The sequence below is a fragment of the Leopardus geoffroyi genome, chromosome B3 (genome assembly GCF_018350155.1).
Source record: "Leopardus geoffroyi isolate Oge1 chromosome B3, O.geoffroyi_Oge1_pat1.0, whole genome shotgun sequence".
In the NCBI taxonomy this organism is placed as follows: domain Eukaryota; kingdom Metazoa; phylum Chordata; class Mammalia; order Carnivora; family Felidae; genus Leopardus; species Leopardus geoffroyi.
The window spans coordinates 112780411-112799543 of NC_059337.1; the positions used below are offsets into that span (position 1 = coordinate 112780411).

At 35.1% G+C, this 19133-nt stretch overlaps 1 protein-coding gene across 23 annotated transcripts in view; it reads left to right on the forward strand.

Moving 5' to 3' along the window:
* The window catches only part of GPHN (gephyrin), a 631205-nt gene that overhangs the window by 136037 nt on the left and 476035 nt on the right, over nucleotides 1–19133 (forward strand). For all 23 annotated transcript variants that reach the window (XM_045451302.1, XM_045451293.1, XM_045451291.1 and 20 more), the window contains one exon: nucleotides 16567–16645. In XM_045451302.1, the coding sequence (XP_045307258.1) occupies nucleotides 16567–16645 (79 nt within the window). The remainder of the gene's footprint in view (nucleotides 1–16566; nucleotides 16646–19133) is intronic.

Below are 19133 nucleotides of genomic sequence, written 5' to 3' on the forward strand. Positions count from 1 at the left end.
TGTGCAGAAAGAGACAATAAAACAGTAATCATTAACTCATATGTGTAAGAGAAAAGGGGTTTCAAAGATATGCGGTGTTAGGCTTTAGGGTGAATACAAATCAAAGTCCCAGAGCCGAGCAGACAGCCATTTACTGTCTGTTTATCTTAACTTTTCTAGGGGCTAAGACAAATAGAGCATGCTACCTCAGGATTCACAAGGCATTTTTCTTGCTAATTAGCTCTGGGTGTTTCCGCCCTGCTGCGGTGGCGTTCTACCTCTACCTGTTCTCAAACACTTTTGTCCTGTGGAAGTGGCTTTCCACTCTGTGCTTTCTTCTGTGCTGGGTGCTTTTGTCCTGTGGTGGCTTTCTGCCCTAAGCCTTGTTAATCCATTGGTGAAAGCTCAGAGGATTCTTAAACTTAATCCCCACAACAAAACTCACCGAGATTTTAAAAAGAAGCATGCTAAATCTGTGTATCAATTTGGGAAGAATTGTCATCTTTACTGTGTTCAGTCTTCAAATCCATGAACATCATGTGGTTTTCCATTTATTAGGTCTTATATTTCTTTCACCAGTAGTTTGTAATTTTCAGTATAGAAGTTTTATACATGACTTGTTGTATATGCATATGAGTATTTAATTTTCTTTTGAATAGTTGCCAATGGTATTATGTTCTTAACTTCACCATTCATGTTTTCATGGCTAGTTATAGAAATAAAATAGACTTTTGTATATTGATCTTCTATCCCAAGATCTCGGTGAACTCATTTATCAGTTTTAGTGGTATTTTGTAGATTTTCTATTTTGCCAGTCATGTCATCTACAGTAATGGACAGTTTACTTCCTCCTTTCCAGTCTTTTATTTCCTTTTATTTCCTTCTTTCACTGGCTAAATCTTCCATTATTTCGTTGAATAAGAGTGAAGAGAGTCAACATCTTTGTTTTGTTCCTGACCTCCAGTGGAAAGCGTTCAGTCTTTTTACTGTTAAGAATGGTGTTAGTTGAAGATTGTTTATAAGTGCTGTTTATCAAGTTGAGGAATTTTCCTTTATTGCTTTTTTATTTTTGAGAATTTTTGCATAGAGGAGTATTGAACAACACTTTTTCTGCTTCAGTTGTGTGATCATGTGATTGTACTTGTTTAGCCTATTTATATGTTGGATTACATTGGTTGTTTTTCAAATGTTGAACCAGCCTTGTGACCCTGGAATGAACCGCATTTGGTCATGGTGTACAATTACATTTTTATATTGCTGAATTCTATTTGCCAACATTTTTTAAGGGTCTTTTTTTTTTTTTTAAGTTTATTTAATTTGAGAGAGAAAGAGCAGGGGAAGGGCAGAGAAAGAGGGATAGAGAGAATCCCAAGGAGGCTTTGCACTGTCACTACAGAGCCTGACATGGGGCTCAGACTCATGAACTGCAAGATCATGACCAGAGCCAAAATCAAGAGTCAGATGCTTAACCAACTGAGCCACCCAGGCACTCCTTTTTTTTTTTTTTTTTTTTTTAATATGAAACTTATTGTCAAATTGGCTTCCATACAACACCCAGTGCTCATCTCAACAGGTGCCTCCCTCAGTGCCAATCACCCACTTTCCCCTCCCTCCCACCCCCCATCAACCCTCAGTTTATTCTCAGTTTTTAAGAGTCTCTTATGGTTTGCCTCCCTCCCTAACTTTTTTTTTTTCCTTCCCCTCCCCCATGGGTTCCTGTTAAGTTTCTCAGGATCCACATAAGAGTGAAAACATACGGTATCTGTCTTTCTCTGTATGGCTTATTTCACTTAGCATAACATTCTACAGTTCATCCACATTGCTACAAAAGGCCATATTTCATTCTTTCTCACTGCCAAGTAGTATTCCATTGTGTATATAAACCACAATTTCTTTATCCACTCATCAGTTGATGGACATTTAGGCTCTTTCCATAATTTGGCTATTATTGAAAGCACTGCTATAAACATTGGGGTACCAGTGCCCCTCTGCATCAGCACTCCTGTATCCCTTGGGGAAATTCCTAGCAGTGCTATTGCTGGGTCATAGGGTAGATCTATTTTTATTTTTTGAGGAACCTCCACACTGTTTTCAGAGTGGCTTCACCAGTTGCATTCCCACCAACAGTGCAAGAGGGTTCCCATTTCTCCACATCCTCTCCATCATCTACAGTCTCCTGATTTGTTCATTTTGGCCACTCTGACTGGCGTGAGGTGATATCTCAGTGTGGTTTTGATTTGTATTTCCCTGATGAGGAGTGACAGTGAGCATCTTTTCATGTGTCTGTTGGCCACCTGGGTGCCTTTTTTGGAAAAGTGTCTATTCATGTTTTCTGCCCATTTCTTCACTGGATTATTTCTCGGGTGTGGAGTTTGGTGAGCTCTTTATAGATTTTGGATACTAGCCCCTTGTCCAATATGTCATTTTGCAAATATCTTTTCCATTCCGTTGGTTGCCTTTTAGTTTTGTTGATTGTTTCCTTTGTTGTGCAGAAACTTTTTATCTTGATGAGGTCCCAATAGTTCATGTTTGCTTTTAATTTTCTTGCCTTTGGAGATGTGTTGAGTAAGAAATTGCTGTGGCTGAGGTCAGAGAGGTTTTTTTCCTCCTTTCTCCTCTAGGGTTTTGATGGTTTCCTGTCTCACATTCAGGTCATTTATCCATTTTGGTTTTATTTTTGTGTATGGTGTAAGAAAGTGGTCTAGTTTCATTCTTCTGAATGTTGTTGTCCAGTTCTCCCAGCACCATTTGTTAAAGAGAATGTTTTTTTTGTTTTGTTTTGTTTTGTTTTGTTTACCAGTGGATACTCTTTGCTGCTTTGTCAAAGATTAGTTGGCCATACATTTGTGGGTCCAATTCTGGGTTCTATGGTCTATTCCATTGGTCTATGTGTCTGTTTTTGTGCCAATACCATGGTGTATTGATGATTACAGCTTCGTAGTAGAGGCTAACATCTGGGATTGTGATGCTTTCCGTTTTGGTTTTCTTATTCAATATTACTTTGGCTATTCGGTGTTGTCTGTGGTTCCATACAAATTTTAGAATTGCTTGTTCTAGCTTCGAGAAGAATGCTGGTGCAATTTTGATTGGGATTTCATTGAATGTGTAGATTGCTTTGACATTTTAACAATATTTATTCAATTTCATTGAATGTGTAGATTACTTTGACATTTTAACAATATTTATTCTTCCAATCCATGAGAATGGAAAAATTTTCCATTTCTTTGTGTCTTCTTCAGTTTCCTTCATAAGCTTTCTATAGTTTTCAGCATACAGATCTTTTCCATCTTTGGTTAGGTTTGTTCCTAGGTATTTTATGGTTCTTGGTGCAGTTGTGAATGGGATCAGTTTCTTTATTTCTCTTTCTCTTGCTTCATTATTGGTGTATAAAAATGCAACCAATTTCTGTACATTGATTTTGTACCCTGCGACTTTGCTGAGGTCATGTATCAGTTCTAGCAGACTTTTGGTGGAATCTGTCGGGTTTTCCATGTCGAGTATCATGTCGTCTGTGAAAAGTGAAAGTTTGACTTCATCTTTTCCAATTTTGATGCCTTTGATTTCATTTAATTGTCTGATGATGCTAGGACTTCCAACACTATGTTAAACAACAGTGGTGAGAGTGGACATCCCTGTCGTGTTCCTGGTCTCAAGGGGAAAGCTCTTAGTTTTCCCCATTGGTGATGATATTAGCTGTGGGCTTTTCATAAATGGCTTTTATGATGTTTAAATATGTTATTTCTATCCCGACTGTCTTGAGGGTTTTTATTCAAAAAGGATGCTGAATTTTGTCAAATGCTTTTTCTGCAGGTATTGACAGGATCATATGGTTCTTATCTTTTCTTTTATTAATATAATGAATCATATTGATTGATTTGCGGATATTGAACCAGCCCTGCAGCCCAGGAATGAATCCCACTTGATCATGGTGAATAATTCTTTTTATATGCTGATGATTTTGATTTGCTAGTATCTTGTTGAGAATTTTTGCATCCATATTCATCAGGGTTATTGGCCTGTAGTTCTCTTTTTTTGCTGGGTCTCTATCTGGTTTGGGAATCAAAGTAATGCTAGCTTCATAGAATGAGTCTGGAAGTTTTCCTTTCATTTCTATTTTTTGGAACAGCTTGAGAAAGAGTATTCACTTTGCTTTAAACGTCCAGTAGAATTCTCCAGGGAAGTTCTCTGGTCCAGGACTCTTATTTGTTGGGAGATTTTTGATAACTGATACTATTTCTTCACTAGTTATGGGTCTGTTTAAATTTTCTGTTTCTTCCCATTTGAGTTTTGGTAGTGTGTGGATGTTTAGGAATTTGTCCATTTCTTCCAGGTTGTCCATTTTGTTGGCATATAATTTTTCATAGTATTCCCTGATAATTGCTTGCATTTCTGAGGGATTGGTTGTAATCCATTTTCACTCATGATTTTATGTATTTGGGTCCTCTCTCTCTCTCTCTCTTTTTTTTTTTTTTTTTTTTTTTTTGAGAAGCCTGTCTAGAGGTTTATCAATTTTGTTTATTTTTTCAAAAAACCAACTCTTGGTTTCATTAATCTGTTTTTTTTGGATTCTATATTGTTCATTTCTGCTCTGATCTTTATTATTTCTCTTCTTCTGCTGGCTTTGGGGTGTCTTTGCTGTTCTACTTCTAGTTCTTTTAGGTATGGTATTAGATTTTGTATTTGGGATTTTTCTTGTTTCTTGAGATAGGCCTGGATTGTAATGTATTTTCCTCTTAGGATTCCCTTTGCTGCATCCCAAAGGGTTTGGATTGTTGTATTTTCATCTTCATTTGTTTCCATATATTTTTAAATTTTTCTCTAATTGCCTGGTTGACTCATTCATTCTTTTTTTTTTTTTTTTTAATTTTTTTTTTTTTCAACGTTTTATTTATTTTTGGGACAGAGAGAGACACAGCATGAACGGGGGAGGGGCAGAGAGAGAGGGAGACACAGAATCGGAAACAGGCTCCAGGCTCCGAGCCATCAGCCCAGAGCCTGACGCGGGGCTCGAACTCACAGACCGCGAGATCATGACCTGGCTGAAGTCGGACGCTTAACCGACTGCGCCACCCAGGCGCCCCTCATTCATTCTTTAGTAGGGTGTTCTTTAACCTCCATGCTTTTGGAGGTTTTCCAGACTTTTTCCTGTGGTTGATTTCTAGTTTCATAGCATTGTGATCTGAAAGTGTGTATGGTATGATCTCAATTCTGTTATATTTATTGGGGGATGTTTTGTGGCCCAGTATGTGATCTATCTTGGAGAATGGTCCATGTGCACTCAAGAAGAAAGTATATTTTGCTGCTTTGGAATGTAGATCTCTAAATATATCTGTCAAGTCCATCTGGTCCAATGTATTGTTCAGGGCCATTGTTTCTTTACTGATTGTCTAGATGATTTGTCCATTGCTGTAAGTGGAGTATTAAAGTCCACATTCTTACCACATTCTTATAAGTAAGATTGCTTATGTTTGTGATTGTTTTATATATTTGGGTGCTACCGAATTTAGTGCATAGAAATTTATAATTGTGTAGCTCTTCCTGATGGATAGACCCTGTAATTATCATATAATGCCCTCCTTCATCTCTTGTTCAGACTTTAAAGTCTAGTTTGTATAAGTATGGCTACTCCAGCTTTCTTTTGACTTCCAGTAGCATGATAGCCAGTTCTCCATCCCCTCACTTTCAATCTGAAGGTGTCCACAGGTCTAAAATGAGTCTCCTGTAGACAGTAAATAGATGGATCTTGGTTTTTTGTTTGTTTGTTTTTTATTCATTGTGATACCCTATGTCTTTTGATTGGAACATTTAGTCCATTTATATTCAGTGTTATTATTGAAAGATGGGTTTAGAGTCATTGTGTTATCTGTAGGTTTCATGCTTGCAGTGATGTCTCTGGTACTTTGTGGTCCTTGGAACATTTCACTGACAGAGTCCCCTTTGGGATCTCTTGTAGTGCTGGTTTAGTGGTAATGAATTTCTTCAGTTTTTGTTTGTTTGGGAAAACCTTCATTTCTCCTTCTATTCCGAATGACAGGCTTGCCAGTTAAAAGATTCTTGGCTGCATATTTTTCCTGTTCATTGCATTGAAGATTTCCTGCCTTTCCTTTCTGGCCTGCCAAGTTTCAGTAGATAGGTCTGCTGCTACTTTTTTGTTTCTACCTTTGTTTGTTAAGGCCTGTTTTTCCCTAGGTGCTTTCAGAATTCTCTCTTTATCCTTGTATTTTGCCATTTTCACTATGATATGTCATGCAGAATATCGATTCTAGTTATGTTTGAAGGGAGTTCTCTGTGCCTCTTGGATTTCAGTGACTGTTTCTTTCCCTAGATTGGGAAAGTTCTCAGCTATGATTTGTTCAAGTATACCTTCAGCCCCTTTCTCTCTCTTCTTCTTCTGGAAATCCTATAATATGGTTATTGTTCAGTTTGCTTGAATCACTTAGTTCTCTAATTCTCCCCTCATGATCCTGGATTTTTTAAATCTTTCTCAGCTTCCCCTTTTTCCATAATTTCATATTCCAATTCACTTATTTTCTCCTCTGCCTCTTCAGTCCACACTGTGGCTGCCTCCATTTTATTTGCACCTCATTTATAGCATTTTTACATTCATCAAAACTATGTTTTAGTCCCTTGATGTCTGTAGCAATAGATTCTCTGCTGTCTTCTATGCATTTTTCAAGCCCAGTGATTAATTTTATGACTGTTATTCTAAGTTCTTGTTCAGTTATGTTGCTTATGTCTATTTCGATCAATTCTTTAGCTGTTACTTCTTCCTGATATTTCTTTTGAGGAGAATTCTTCTGTTTCATCATTTTGGCTAGCTTTCTGTCCGTTTTGAATTTAAAGCTTGTTATGTGCTCTGCACCTGTGAGCACTGCTATATTTATAAAGGGGGCTCATATACTGTCCATGGCCTGGCCCTTCAGGAGGTGTTTTTTGGAGAGTGTTATTTGCTGTCATTGTGACTTTGGTTCTTTTATTTCCCTACTCATAGTTATGTTTTGGACCTTCCACCGGGTGTGCTTTGATTTGTTCCTTGAAGTAGCTCTGGAAAGGAAAACAGACAAACAGGAAACAAAAACATGCAAACACACAAACAAATAAAACAAACAAAAACAAAAAAACTAAAAGCTAAAAACAATCCAAAAGCAAAAAAGTCAGAGACACCAGCTAGAAGCAAAGAACAGGGTGGATGTGGTGCTGATGGAAGAGCACATACAAAGAGAAATGACAGGGGTGGAGAAAAAGAAAAAATAAACATTGACCAGGCAGAGAGACTAAAAGGCTTAATCGAGAGAGAGAGAGAGAGAGAGAGAGAGAGAGAGAGAGAGAGAGAAAGGAAAATAAGGAAGGGAAAAAGAAATTTAGGTAAAGTTACTTAGAGAAACTATACTGCTTGATTATTCCAAAGAGAGAGAGAAAGGAATATAAAGAAGGAGGTGTAGAGCATGTATCAAGAGAATGGATTAAATGTGTCTGTTCAAACAAACCAATAACCAGAGTAACCAGCCTAGTGGAGGGAGAGTTAAGAAGCAAAATGGAATGGACAATATATCTATATAACAAGAATTGTCCTAGAATTAATCCAGGCAATTCATCAGCGCTGGTCTGCAGGAGGGGTCTGTTTTGGCATTGTCTATCCCGCTCCAGAAGACATGCAGTTACCCAGGACTGAGGGGCGTGGTTTGGTATATGCTGGTCTCGCCTCCAGTGTGGGTCCCATGGACCAATCCCTGAGGCCCCACCTTGGTGGTGGTGAGGAGGAAAATGGCCACCCCCCAGTCACTTCTCCATTACCCGGTGAGCCAGAGCACTCCTTTGGAGCCATCCTCACTGTGTCCTGGCGCAGATGAAGCTGTCTCACTCCGCCGACTCCTTAACTCCCGCTCCATGAGTCCGGCTACTTGGGAAGCACCTCCTGATATGTAGTCCCTGCTGGTTTTGTCCTGTGCCACAGTACTTCAGGGGAGGGGACCAGTTCCTGCTGTGGACTGCGCCCCTGATCTAGCGCCAAACCCAGAGGTTGGTCCCCTCCTCCCCAGGTGTGCACAGGACAGCTTGCCCCAGTTCGACAATGGGATCTGCAGTTAGAAATCCTCTAACCTGAAGTTAGAGATGGGACCCCTCTCCGTCCTGGTCCGAGGTTTTTTTCTGTTGTCCAGATATAGGCCTACACTTTCCCAGCTGCTTTCTCTTCCCTTTGTTTCTCTGCAGAAGGGGATTCCTCCCCTCCATGTCTATGCTGCCCATTTTATCTTCCCCAGTTCGCAACCACCCACCTATGGCCCATCAAGTTGTCCCAGTTTCTCCCTGGTAGACTCAGTGTCTTTTCCTCTCAGACTCTGGGTTCAAAGTCCTTTGGCTTCAGCCCTTCTTTGTTTGAGAGACGTGGGAAGTACCGATCGCCCTACTTCTCCACCATGTTGGTCCCTCTCCCAGTGTTTATTTATTTTTGAGAGAGAGATAGAGCACAAGCATGGGGGTGGGGGAGGGCAGGGAGAGAGGAAAACACAGAATCGGAAACAGGCTCCAGGCTTTGAGCTGTCAGCACAGACCCTGACCCTGGGGCTTGAACCCACCAACCGTGAAATCATGACTTGAGCCGAAGTCAGATGCTTAACCGACTGAGCCACCCAGGTGCCCCAAAATTATTTAAAATTAAAGAAATGATAGTTGTGAAATGATTATAGTATAATATCTTTTACAAAAAAGCATTGTTTTGGCTTATAATTTTGGGTTGAATACATTAAGAAAATTACCAAAATTCAATCACTATTATTTATTGTAGTTTGTTGTTCATTTACATCATTCAGTTTGTTTGGTAATAGTACTTTGTGCTTAGTTTACCTTTTTTTTTTTTTTTAAGAAGAATTCAGGGAAATTTTAGTGGGTAGGAAATCATAGGACTTAGGCATGGAAGAAAATTTAAAGTAGTGTCTGAGGATAGATAATTGGTTATAGGAAAATCTGTTTTGAAATGAGTCTGCTTAAAATAAGGATCAGAATTTGGTGTAAAATATGGATCAGAATACTAATATTCATATAGAATTGAAAGGAATTATGAGTCACCAAAAATATCTTGAAAAAGAAAAAACAAAGTTGGGGAACTCACAGCTCCCAATTTAATAACTCACTACAAACCATAGTAATCAGAAGAGTGTGATATTGGCATAAGAGTAGACAAATAGATCAAGAAAATATGATGTACTCCAGAATAGCCCATATGTGTATAGGTAATTGATTTTTCAAAGAGAGCCAATATCATTCAATAGGGAAAGAACTGCCTCTTGAACAAATGGTGCTTGAACAACTAGGTAAACACTTGTTTGTCAAAGAAAGAAGTCAGACTCTTACCCTCACACAATGTACAAACATTAGCCCAAAATGGATAAAAGACCTAAAGAGTTGAAACTATAAAATACTTAACAAGAAAGCATATGGGAAATTAACCATGATCGTGGATTTGGTAATGGTTTCTTAAATATGACACCAAATAAAAAATAGACAAATTGAAATTCATCAAAATTAAAAACTTTTGTACATTCAAGGACACTATCAAGAGGACATAATGACAACCCACAGAATGGGATAAAAAACTTGCAAATCATACGTGTGATAAGGGTCTAGTATCCAGACTATATAAATACATCTTACAAGTCAACAACAGAAAGATCAACCACTGGATTAAAAAGTATACAAAGGGCTTGAATAGACATTTTTCCCAAGAAGATATACAAATAGCCATTAGCACATGGAAAGATGCTCAACACCATTTATCATTAGGAAAATGTAATCACAACCACAATGAGATGATACTTTACACCCCACTATTATGACTGAGTTAAAATGACCGTAATGGCTGGTGGTGAAATGGGATCCTCTTACATTGCTGGTGGAATGTAAAATAGTGCAAATGCTTTGGAAAACAGTTTTATAGTTCCTCAAACAAATTAAACATGAAATTATCATATGATCAGCAATTCAGTTTCTTGGTATATACCCCCCAAAATTGAAAACAAGTGCAAAATAAGTACTTGTACATACATGCTCATTCAGCACTATTCACAATAGCCAAAAAGTGGAATCAGCCCAAATGGCCAAAAGGGTGACTGGATAGACAAAAGTGGTACTTACATACCATGGAAGTAGGTGGAATATTATCTAGCCAATGGAATATTATCTAACTATTCAGAGGAATGAAGTAATGCAACATGCTACAGCATAGATGAAGCTTGAAAATATTATGCTACGTGAAATAATCTAGACACAAAAAAATCATATATGCTTCCATTTGTATGAAATATCCAGAATAATTAAATCCACAGGGATAGAAAGTAGATTGGTGGTTGCCAGGGATTAGGGGAAGGGAGGAATAGGGACTTGCTGCTTAATGGGTAGCAGGTTTTCTCTTAGGATGATGAAAATGATTTTGGAAATAGAGGTAGTGGTTGCAAAACATTGTGAATGTACTAAATGTCACTGAACGTTACACTTTAAAATGGATAATTTTGAAAAAAATAAATAGTTAATTTTGTATTATACGAATTTCACCTTAATAACTAAAACAAAATAGATTTATCTTGAAAAATATGGGGCATCTGGGTGGCTCAGTTGGTTAAGTGCTGGAGTTCAGCTTCAGGTCAGGTCATGATCTCACGGTTCGTGGGTTTGAGACCCATGTCAGGCTCTGTGCTGACAGCTCAGAGCCTGGAGCCTGCTTCAAATTCTGTGTCTCCCTCTCGCTCTGCCCCTCTCCCACTCACGCTCTGTCTGTCTGTCTCTCTCTCTCAAAAATAAATAAACGTTAAAAAAATTAAAAAAAAAAGAAAAATGTGACTAAGATTTATGCAATCAGTCTCATTTTTCTTATGTCAGCTGTTAATTACATATGTTTAGAATAAACAAGTAACATGCTGAATTTTTGGTGGTATTTTAAAATCATAACATATTGACATTTTCCACTAAACATTTAACTTTCACACTATGATCATAGAAGGGGACAATTTTTAGAAAGGTATGTGGTGTTTCCAAGAACCAGATCTTAAGTTTTTGATACTCAAGTATTTATTTTTTGAAGCACTTATATCAATATCTTTATCTTATTCTGTGATTGTAAACTATTGTTGAATTTGTTCAGTCTAACTTTGAATAAATTAATTAGAATCTCTAGATAGTATAAACTTACATTTTATTTTAATTTTCAGTTGTTTTCACAGAACCATTTCTTTGGGATTTTATTTCACTTGGGTATTTTGAAACTATGGAATGAATGAGTTTTAAATTGGATCTGTTTTTACTGTCAACTTAGCAATTATCAAGTTGTACCTTATTTTCACGTTCTTAAATATGGACAATACAGTAGGTTAAATAAATACTGAATTCTTACCAAGCTGTATTTTAAACAAGAATTTTTGGTGATAGAAATACTTTTGTTATAGGAAAATTCTTCCTGACCAGAACAAGATAGAATATAAATGTCATCCTGAAAGAAAGAAATGACTAGATCTTTCACACTATAGCTTCTAGTAATCAGATGGAATAATCCATAATAGTAGGACTGAGAAAATACATTATAAAGATTTTATCAAAGATCATATTGATTATACATAATACTTGTAAGTAGGAAAATGAACATGAAGTGTTCAGCACATAATGTCAACTATTACTTTGATTGTAAATCATAAAAAAAAATGACTATATACAAAAATAACGTATTTATAATTAGCCGAGAACCTCGTTAGGATCCATTTCGTAAATATTTCTAAGTATATACTGAGTTTGAATGCTGACTCTTGCTGACCGTAGGCAAACTGTGATTCTCACCTATAAAATACTGATGAGTAGAACTAATACTCTTCTGAGGTGTGTGTATGTATATGTGTTTCAGCCTCTATAAAAATTTCTTCAGTATTTTTTTCAAATATAAATACAGCTCTTTAGCTTAAAGTGGAAATGGATGTCATTGATCTGAGATACCTCCATAAAACCCATGAGATAATGACGCATGGTTAACTAACCACTTAACTAGATGATCCGTAGTGTTTTATTCTACTTTAAAAGCCGTAATTCTTTAATAATGCTTTGAGTTGAAATTTAGTGTCTTATAATGAATTTTAGTTGTATAACTTTTATGTGTTTTGAAGTTATGGAAATGTAGGAGAATCCAGAATATGTGAATGATTGACAAGAACTATGGTCTCTATATGGTATAGTGGTTAAGAGTAGAAGGTCTAGAGTTACAGCATCTAGATTTTCCCAGTACTTCTATTTATTAGCTATATGATTGATAGGATGTTTAATCTCCCCATGCTTCACTATCTTCATCTGTAAAATAGTAACACAGATAGGCTTATCACTGGATGATAAAGAAGATTAAGTGAAATGATAAATATGAAATTGTTAACATATAACAAGTACCAATTATTTTCTTGATTATAGATCCAAAAGTTTAACATTTTCAGGGAAAAGTGCATATGATTGGACAAGAACTCTGCTAGAGTCCATTTTACAAATATTTCTTTCTTTAAAAAAAATGTTTATTTTGAGAGAGAGAGAGAGAGTGTGAGTGAGCAGAGGAGGGACAGAGAGAGAGAGGAAGACAGAGAATCCCAAGCAGAATCTGCACTGACAGCACAGAGCCCAATGCGGAGCTAGAACTGCAAGATCATGACCTGAGCCAAAATCAAGAGTTGATTTCCCAGGCGCTCCAATTTTACGAGTATTTCTAATTTTTCTTTGTGTCCTTCCAAGTTAATTATTATATCAATTTAAAACAGATTGAAGTTCAAGTTTATAATTTTCATGTTAGTACCATAAAGTTTGACCACGTTTCTGTTATAATTTCTTCCATTTTATCTGATATTTGTGGTGACATGTTGAAAACATTTTATTAGTCTGTGGAATGAAGAGTGTAGTAGTTCCTGTAATCATATACTGTGGGAAAAGAAAGAATAAATTATGGTGATCCAAAATGATTGATTTTAATGTGTTTACATACAAAAAAATCATGTTCATTTTCTTCTTAAAAAGTACTATATTCTTATTTACAATTAAAAAAACAAAATTTGTTGTGTTGGTAAAAAATAAAACTTTAAATATGATATACGTTGTTAGGCACCTAAAGTTTTAGAATTTTTGTTAACAGACCATTTTAGGTTTCTTCCTCTGTTTTTAACTTAAAATTTGGATGGGACATGAATTTTAGAAAAGTCCCTTCTTTAGCAAAACTCATTTCACAGGTAGCTGACTAGCAAGCCTTTAAAGGAGCAAAGGTTTATTCCATTTTAATTAAGCCTCCAAAATTTTCAGACTCTTGAAGTTTATAAATAAGCTCTCATATTTGCCAAATTAGGCAAGAAACTTTATGAGAACAAATTTTATGATGTATTATGGCTTCAATTTTAGTTCAGCTCAGCAGGAAACCACTTTCTTTACACTGTGTCAACATTTTATCTTTTTCCTTTGGCCCTATTCAGGCAATGGTGTAATAAAGAGCATTTGTATTAAAATTACAAAAAGGAAATTTGTAAATCAACAGGTTGAGATCAGTGTCTGTTAAATATGGAATGAAAATTATATATTAATGAAAATCATTTCACTCGTGGCAGAAAAAAAAAGTGGGGAATATCTTTTTGGATTTAATAAAAAAATCCAAACTTTATTCAACTTCAAATATTTTTAAAGCATCATTGTTTATAGGTATTATCATTAAATTCAGAGAGAGATACAGATGTATAATTTTCAGGGACTTATAAAAAAGGGAATATAAAATCCAAATAAAATATTAGGTACTGAATCTTTGAAAGGAATCAGGCGAATGTCATATTATCTTTGATCCTTCTGTAGGTTAGAAATGACTAAGTTATATATAATAAAATTGTTAAATTGAAATAGAAAATAATCAATACTTAATATTTATGCTACAAATACAAAAATATAAATAAAGTTTTATTTTGCCTTTAATTTGGGGATGGATATTTTATCAAGGTATATACTTTTAGATTTCCAGTTTTCCATCAGGTTATTAATATCTTTCCATTGTCTTCTGGATTCCATAGTTTATGTTGAATAATCAGCTGTAAGGTTTATTGTTTTTTCCTTTGAAAGTGATGTGTCCTTTCTCTCCTCCTGGCTTTTTTTAAGATTTCTTACCATCTTTTATTTTCAGTAGTTTGACTGCTGGGTGTTGTGTTATTTTACTTTTTCCAATGTGGGGTTTGATGTTCCTCCTGAGTCAGTGAATTAGTGTGTTGTATCAGTTTTGGAATATTCTCAGCTGTTATCTGAAAATATTGCTTTGCCCCATTCTCTCAACCAAAGCTGGAGTCATATACTCAACTACAATTACATTGGGCTGTTTGATTTCCACATGTTTTTTTTTCCTCTGATCTTTTCACCTTTCCCCTCCCCCCATTGCTTCTGTTTGGATATTTTCTACTGATCTCTTCATGTTCACAAATCCCGTGTTTTCTGTGTTAAGTCAGCTCAACCACTGATTTCTTAATTTCAGATATTGTGTTTTTCAATTCTAAAATTACTATTTGATTCTTTTTCATAGATTTTAATTCTTTGCTGAAATTTTACTTCTTTCATCAAGTGTGAATATTTTTCTGTATCTTCAACTTCTGTTAAATAGGTTTTTTGAAAGTTTAAGTTTTTGTAAAGTCCTTATCTTCTGATTCTGTATCATCTGTGTGTCACTATAGACACACACACACACACAGACACACACACACACACATATAATTTTTTCTTTTTGTTATTGGTCACATTTTGTAATTTCTGTAATATACCAAATACTATTTATTATAAGATCATAGAAATTAACGTAAATGTTATTTAGTGTTAAGTGCCAGTCACTTTAACTCAACTTCAAATTGAGATGGATAGAGTGAAAACTTTAGATATATACTTAGTCTACCTCGGGTTTTAAATGTCTTTAAGGGCAAAACCTGTTGTGTGCCATATTTCCGATGTGACTTTGTACTTAAGTACTGTGAAATTATGAGAAATTTTACTTTATCTTTTGAGTTCTGTCCCCTTTTCACCCCCTCCCCACTTCCCACCTCCCACCTTGCTTGTGGTTGAGAGTAAATTATTCTTAGGGGAGATCTGAAGTTCTACACTGAAAGTGGTAGGCTCCACCTACTGTAATATGACTTTGACTCCTAATCACCACAGTACTATAGAAAACATTATTTGCCCTCTGACCCATTTTTTTCCTCCTCATTCCAAGTCATCTTGTGCAGTCCTGGCCCTCAGCAAATCTCCAGCAGAAAACTGTCTATGTTTTAGAGTTCCAATGGATTTCAGTCTGTCATGCCAGCCTGTGAACCATCAAGAACTATGCTGGTTTCTCTTTTCCCTAGTAGTGTTCCTCTTTCTGACTCTTAGGTTATAAGTGGCAAATCCTCCTAGAAATGAAAATAATTAGGAAGCTTGACTCACCTAAGAAGTGATACCACTTTTCTCCTCATTATCCTTATTAGCTCACATTGTTGTCTAATATCTTTAAAAATATAACTTGGAGGGACAACTTACCTTTTTTTTCCCCTAGTTGTTGTGGAATCAGTGATTTGCCACTATATGCTGGTAATTTAGTCTTATAAAAGTAAGAACAAAATTTAGACCTATGTGTTTAGTCTTTTCTGTGTTGTATTTTTTTTATTAGTTTAATTTTTAAATTTTATTTAAACCCCAGTTAGTTAAAATACAGTGTAATAATGATTTCTGGAGTAGAATTTAGTGATTCATCACTTACATAGAACACCCAGTGCTCATCTCAACAAGTGCCCTCTTTATTGCCCATCATCCATTTAGCCCATCCCCCCACCTAACACCCCACCAGCAACCCTCAGTTTGTTCTCTGTATTTAAGAGTTTCTTATGATTTGCCTACCTCTCTGTTTTTATCTTATTTTTCCTTCCCTTCTTTGTTCATCTGTTTTGTTTCTTATATTCCACATGAGTGAAATCATATGATATTTATCTTTCTCTGACTTATTCCACTCAATATATACTCTAGTTCAATCCATGTTATTGCAAATAGCAAGATTTCATTTTCTTTGATTGCTCAGTAATATTTCATGTGTGTGTGTGTGTGTGTGTGTGTGTGTGTGTGTATACACCCACATATATATAAAATATCTTTATCCATTTGTTAGTTGATTGACATTTGGGTTCTTTCCATAATTTGGCTATTGTTGATAGTGCTTCTATAAACGTTGAGGTGCATATGCCCCTTGAATCAGCACTTTTGTATTCTTTGGATAAATACCTAGTAGTGTAATTGCTGGGTCATAAGGTAATTCTATGTTTAATTTTTTGAGGAATCTCCATACTGTTTTCCAGAGTGGCCCTGGCTGTATGTGTTGTATTTATATAAAGTTTGTATGCTTAGATTATTGGTTTGTTATTGAATATTAATATTTGTTGCAAAATCTGCTAGGTCCAGAAATTGATCAACATTACTGTTTGGAAAAATGCCATCCAGAGAGCCAGTTTTAATTTAAAATACCATTTTGTCAGTAGTAATTGAAATAAAATGTAAACAAAAATTAATTTTCTTTTTCTCTCTCCCTCTCTTGTTTAGTGAGTGATAGTTGCTTCAGGAATCTTGCAGAAGATCGCAGTGGGATAAATCTCAAAGATCTCGTACAAGATCCTTCTTTGTGAGTATTTGGTTTTCATTGCTAAGCATAATTCAAAACTTCATGGTTGGTGTGACTTTTTTCAAAAGAATTGTAACTAAGAACTGATTTGAGGTTGAGTAGTTTTTCTTTTCTTTTTTTTTTTTTTTTAAAGTTTATTTATTTATTTTGAGAGTAAGAGAGGGGCAGAGAGAGGGAGAGAGAGAATCCCAAGCAGTCTCTGCACTGACAGATCATTGCAGGGCTCAGTCTCACAAGTTGTGAGATTATGACCTGAGCTGAAATCAAGAGTCAGATGCTTAACCAACTGAGCTACCCAGGCACACCAACTTTTTCTTTTCTAACAATTTGAGTTACATATAGTGAAGTACATCCAATAGTTTCAGTAGAAGTGAAGATATAGAATAGTTTCTTTTTAGAAATAGGTAGTAGAAGAAGACATAGCATTATGATTAACAATGGACTTTCAAGGAGTCTTACTAACGGTTGATCATATCTTGCCAGTGTGGCAGTAGCTACTGAGCAGGGAAATGATGCGTAATTTATTTGCTGGAGAAGGTGCAATTGAATTTGCTCACATTAATTTTAAGTTCATAATCATTTATAATACTTGTAAGAACAATTAAAAATATAAAATAATTATAAATAATATATTTGACTATTTAGAATATATTTATAATATTTCATATTAGAAAGCTTTATAAGGAAATAATTTTTGAAGAGTTTTATAGGTTTCAATTTTTAATGTTCTTACTAGTGTCTCTTTTTTATGAATTTTTATAATTTAATATTTAGTATAAAATATGCATATTATCTTCTGTATGAACATACCTAGATGATCTCACCTCTGGGTAAGATCACCTTTTATTTAAAAAAAAAATAAAGACTAGTTAAGCCTTTGACAATAGAGAAAAGAAAATGGAATGCTGGCAGGTGCTTTTTTTAATATGTGTAATGCATTCAGTAAAATATATTGTAACAGGAAATCAGTCATTCACATCACATATAATCTATATTCCCACAAGTTTTACTAGTAATTCATTGAGTATTTTGTGATGAATGAAACACAAGCATGTGTTGAATCTGAAGGATATTGATTCTTCAATGATTTTCCAGTTATTTAAAAAAATACAGTCATAAGACACAGAATCTTGAAAATGACTGAATCTTGAAGTTTATAATGTAATGAATTTACAAATGAGTTTCCAGACTCAAGTCTCTCAGTTCTGTTTCTCTTTTCCTTACTCAGAAGGAATCCGTATTCTTTCTCCATGATTTTTATTCCAGTGAAGACTGACATTTGTCCTTTCAGTCTATAAATATTTAATCAAGAATATAACTATTTTATGTTGCTGTAAATATTCTGAGTAAATTAATGTTGATAACATTTATTTGCATGAAGAGTTCTGTTTTCCATATGGATATGGGAGGCAACTTTATAATTTTTCTGAAAGATTTCATCCATTTGAATGAATAATGTAAATTGTTCCATTATTGTACTATTTGTAAGGCATATTTTTGGTCACAGTAGTAGTATTTGTGTAATGTAGTCTTTGTGGAAAAGATGTGTTCCTGTAGACTTTAATAATATAAAAGCCATGGAGAATTATACTTGAATAATTGATTATAACAATGAGTTATAGTGTTCTGAGAGAATTTGATACTTCTTCCCGGAGTACAGAATGATATTCATCATGCACTAAATTTTACGTTCAATCTTAGTATTCTTAGAAGAATTTATTTCAGATTACTACTGTATGGGCTGAACAAAATTATTCTAAGTCTCTGGTTTTAAATAGCATATATCTTAATTTAGCATCATTCTTTTAACTTGGCATTAGTCTTGAATGTAAGAATTTAGTGATAATTTGTTCTTGCCTTTGCCACTTGGATTTGGAAAGAACTTTTTTTATGAAGAATTGTCAAAATGTACTATTAATGACTCAATTCATATTTTAGAGACATATTTGTTCCTTAGCAAAGCTCTTTAAGGAAGGAAGTGTCCTGTGTAGAAAAATGATGTATTTTTTTCAGTTGTTACTATGGGAAATATTTTATTCTGAGTTATCATTCTATAGCAGTATTCACTTAATAGATACCTCATGGGTAAGGATTTTTCTTTTTGTTAAAGCCATTACTTCTCTTCTGTCCTAAACTCCTGACAGAAGTCTTTACTATTTGTTCATTGATTCATGTACACTACATAGTTCTATAGAAGTTGAATTGTTTATGTTGCATCATTGAGTTGAAAATATGTCGGAAATGTTTTTACAAAACCTCCTCCTTATAAAAGTAGTTTGATGAGACCTCCACACTAGTATAAGGTTTGTTAAAATTGCATACATATGTGATTTTAATAAATGCTCCAAATAAAAAATATTACGGTATGATATGTGTATTTAATGAGTGCTTTATGTGTTTACCTATTTGGTAGACTTATGACTTACCTACTTGAGCTGCTGATGCTGAAAGTAGGTGATGTGTAAAGAATAATTAAGTCTTCCAATCA